The following is a 4,165-nucleotide window of genomic DNA, read 5'->3' as shown; positions in this document are numbered from 1 at the left end:
TTTTTTAAACCTTCACAGCGTTTTTGCTGTGAAGTTTACGTGTAAAAATGTGGTCTCACGGGTCTCACGAAAACAGGCTGGTCTCACATGAACCCAACCCTATATATATATATAGACTTGGGATCATGTGAGACCAATCCTTTTTCTTGAGACCCGTAAGACCAATTATCAACCCTTGGATTAGATCTACAATCGTCAGATCTGAACATTTATAAACGTCACGAGACTTCTCAATAATTACAAAATTGTCACCGTACAACTTTAGACCATTAGATCATTAGCTTATAAAGTTGATCAATGAATATAAATTGGTCTTACGGGTCTCACGAAAAACCCTTGGTCTCAATGATCCCAAGTCTATGTATATATATATAACTATATTGAAATGTCAATGTAATTGACCTAATTTCGTACACGTATTGTAAAACTGTGTTTGTCCAAAACCATCGTCAATACAACACAAAGGGGTAGATGAAAGTCTACAACTTCTTAAATGGTGAAATCTCTTGTCAAAATGGTCAACTTTTGACCTTTTTAGAGATCCATATTTACAATTAATGTTTTGTTTCGATTATTTTATTTATTTTTTATTTATTTATTATTTATTTTTCAACTTGTCACAAGCTTTCAACTTGCATTGGGTGGCTATAAATATGAGACCATTTTGCTCTTAAGTTCTCACCACTCTTCACCATCAAGGTTTTCTCTCGACCCGTTTTACACGTTTAATCGTTCCTAATATGGGTGAAGAAACAAAGACCGAGCTCGACCTTGGTACCATCGTGGTGGATGATGACGTCAAACGTCAGAATTTTCCAGATAACTTCTTGTTCGGAGTCGGAACATCTGCTCATCAGGTATGTATACATATAAGAATGCTTCGTTTCGGTCATCTTGGAAATTGTTTGATCGTTCATTTCTAAGTCTTATTGTTACAAGACTCGATAAATTGTTATATGTTTTCTAAAGTTGTTATATCCCGAGCTGTATATAGGTTGAAGGCGCTTGGAACGTGGATGGTAAAGGGTTGAGTATCTGGGATTGTTTTGCCCTAAGAAACCCTGGTACGTCTCTATACATCTCTTTTGCGGCTTTGACTGCCTTCAATCGTTAACTAAAAGGATGCCGATTGTTGATGGTGATTGCAGACAAGATTAGTGGAGGTGCAAATGCATGTGTCACCGTTGCCAGCTACTCAAGAATGAAGGTAAAATATACGATGTCGGTTTTATGAAATGAAATCTACGCTTGATTCTAATACTGTATCTTCTTGGAAAACCGTTTTCAGGAAGATGTTCAGTTGTTGAAGAAAATGGGCGTCAACTCCTACAGATTCTCGATTTCATGGCCAAGAATATTACCAGGTAAAGAAATTCGCTTTTATTATTCCCTCCATAGAATAATTTAAGAATTTAATACCGCTTTATAATCTGTACGTGTAAACACTGGTTTTGAATTGGTTTAATTCGATCTGATTTTGATTTAAATAGGTGGAAAAGTAAGCATGGGTAAAAACCAAGAAGGCATCAACTACTACAACAGATTGATAGATGAGTTACTGGCCAATGGCATCGAGCCATTTGTCACTCTTTTCCATTGGGATCTGCCCAATGCTTTGGAAGAAGAGTACATGGGTTTCTTAAGTTCAAAAGTCGTGTAAGTGTTTACCAGATAAATTTGTGTATTTACGTATCTGTCTTTTTTACTTATTATCTGTTTTAAATCTCAGGGCTGATTTCGTCGACTACGTTGATATTTGTTTCTGGGAGTTTGGAGATCGGGTAAAGCATTGGTTGACTGTAAACGAGCCACATATGTTCACATATAATGGGTATGTAACGGGTACATTTGCACCCGGACGGGGTGCAAATTGTAAAGACAGCGACCTTGAAACAGAACCATATACAGTTGCATACAACCTACTCAACTGTCATGCAGCTGCTTACAGAAAGTATGAGAAAGATTATAAGGTACATTTTACGTACACTTTCAGAATGCATACGTTCAATAAACCCATCGTTGTGTTTTAGTTAATCATATCTATTTTAACCTCGTGGAACGTTATTTCAGAGTTTTCAAAAGGGTAAAGTGGGAATTACGCTTGACCTTAACTTTAGCAAGCCTTATCGTGGTCCGAGTAATGTAGAAGATGTCAAAGCTGTCGAATACGCATCTGATTTTGTGAATGGATGGTAAGCAGATATGATTTATAGTACGATTAACCTATAATTTACCGATTTCTTTGCTAAAAGTAACAAATTAAAATTTCATGTCACTACGACGAATATTTCAGGTTTCTTGAGCCATTGACAAAAGGAGCATGGCCGGAAAATATGCAAAAATTTGCCACTACCCCGACAGCTAACTACCCGAAAGGTCGTACTCTACCTGAATTCTCCGAAGAACAACGTATCAAGTTGATAGATTCATACGATTTTCTTGGAATAAACTACTACACTGCATTTTTCGTCCAATATCAAGCTCCGTCTGCTAGTATTCCTCCCGGATATACTAGAGATTGTCACTTCGTGGCATCAGGTAATACTAATCTTAGACTACGTTTGTTTATCACGTTTTTCAGTTCCATTTTCTACGTATATTTCATTTGTCATCGAAAAAACATGTCAATATTCATAACTTGTAACTTGATAATTATTTTCTCGTGTTTCAGGAACCGATTCCAACGGAGATCCTATAGGAAAGCAAGTAAGTGTCTATTTGTTGTTAGCAGCTTAATGAGCTTAATGGAATTCACATCTTATTCCGTCAGCTATATGTAATTGTTTGGTAGTGGTTTAATGATATAAAAAGTGGCTTATTCAATAAGCTTCTAGGGGGAAACTTTACGTAGAAAGCTAAGTTTATTAAAACTTGCCCCTCACAATTAAAATTACACGTTTCTTTCATCTATGAAAAAACCCTACCAAACAAGACAAACTAATCCACATGGATCAGCTTTATACATACAGAACTTAATGGAAAGCCAAGTCTAACGTAATCTACACTTTGTAGGCGTATGTGGATCCAACGAACCCAAATCTATCGTGGGTTTATCTTTGTCCCGATGAACTTACAGAGCTTATGTATATCGTTAAGAACATATACAACGTAACCAAACCGCTTATAGTCACTGAAAATGGTACGTAGAACGATACCATTTTGCTTTTTTCATGTCGGATCCCCAACGGTTCAAAATTTACGATGGTATCGTTATATCTTTTGAATGACAGGATCTCCCGATATGAACGATACTGCAAAAACATACCAAGAAGTCCGTGATGATACGTACCGAATGGAATACATAAGAAAGCATCTTATAGCCATCCGAACAGCTATTCGGTATGCCACTTCATTTCATTTGTCATCATACCGTTCAACTAAACACATAGCATCCACTACAACAAAATTGGCTTTATAAAGCATGTAGATTGTCTAAACGTGCGTCCTATTAACTATTTTATAGGACACTTTTGAGAAATGTCCTATAAACTCATATTTTTATAGGTCACTTTTTCAAATACTTTCCTATAAAACTTGTTAAAACGTCTTATAAACCTACTGTAACGCTTTTAGATAAGACTGTTTTTAAACTTAACCCCGATAAACTATTTTTCCGGACCCTTTTACATTTTAAGCGTCCTATAAGATCAATTTTGTCGTAGTGACGTAGAATTTAAACGAGCATTGAATTACAACACGATGACGACACATTCTTGGTGTATAATATTGTTACAGTAACAACGTAGACGTTATGGGCTATTACGTATGGTCATTCATGGATAGCTTCGAATGGTCTTCGGGTTACAAAGATCGATTTGGTTTGATCTATGTCGATTACGTCAACGATCTTCAAAGATACCCGAAGAATTCAGCACTTTGGTACAAAAAGTTTCTGTCTGAGAAGAAAGTGGTGCTTCTGAAGAGAGCCAGAGTGGATGATGAGAAAGAAGATGAAGCCACTGATATGGTGTCTGAACCAGAAAAGCCATCTGAAGTGGTTCCAAAACTGAAGAAGGCAAAAGCATGAAATGGAACTGCAATCACAAACCCTAAATTGTGTCTCTTAATAAATTTGTATTTTTATGTATTTCATGATGAATTAATCTCTCATTTATGTACTTGTACTCAATAATGTTGTCTTTTTGACATAATAATAATTATGTAT

At 36.1% G+C, this 4,165-nt stretch overlaps 1 protein-coding gene across 1 annotated transcript; it reads left to right on the top strand.

Annotated features, from left to right (window-relative positions):
* The first annotated feature begins 688 nt into the window (after window positions 1-688).
* On the top strand, window positions 689-4,165 carry LOC112529464 (beta-glucosidase 24-like). Its single transcript, XM_025140761.1, has 12 exons — window positions 689-857; window positions 995-1,064; window positions 1,149-1,207; window positions 1,289-1,364; window positions 1,491-1,656; window positions 1,730-1,970; window positions 2,071-2,192; window positions 2,294-2,538; window positions 2,672-2,706; window positions 3,013-3,139; window positions 3,231-3,339; window positions 3,736-4,165. The coding sequence occupies exons 1-12, from the start codon at window positions 741-743 to the stop codon at window positions 4,025-4,027; spliced, it is 1,659 nt and encodes a 552-aa protein (XP_024996529.1). The 5' UTR covers window positions 689-740; the 3' UTR covers window positions 4,028-4,165.

This window comes from Cynara cardunculus (genome assembly GCF_001531365.2).
Source record: "Cynara cardunculus var. scolymus isolate 2C chromosome LG 16, CcrdV1, whole genome shotgun sequence".
NCBI lineage: Eukaryota > Viridiplantae > Streptophyta > Magnoliopsida > Asterales > Asteraceae > Cynara > Cynara cardunculus.
This window is presented reverse-complemented; position numbering and strand designations above follow the sequence as displayed.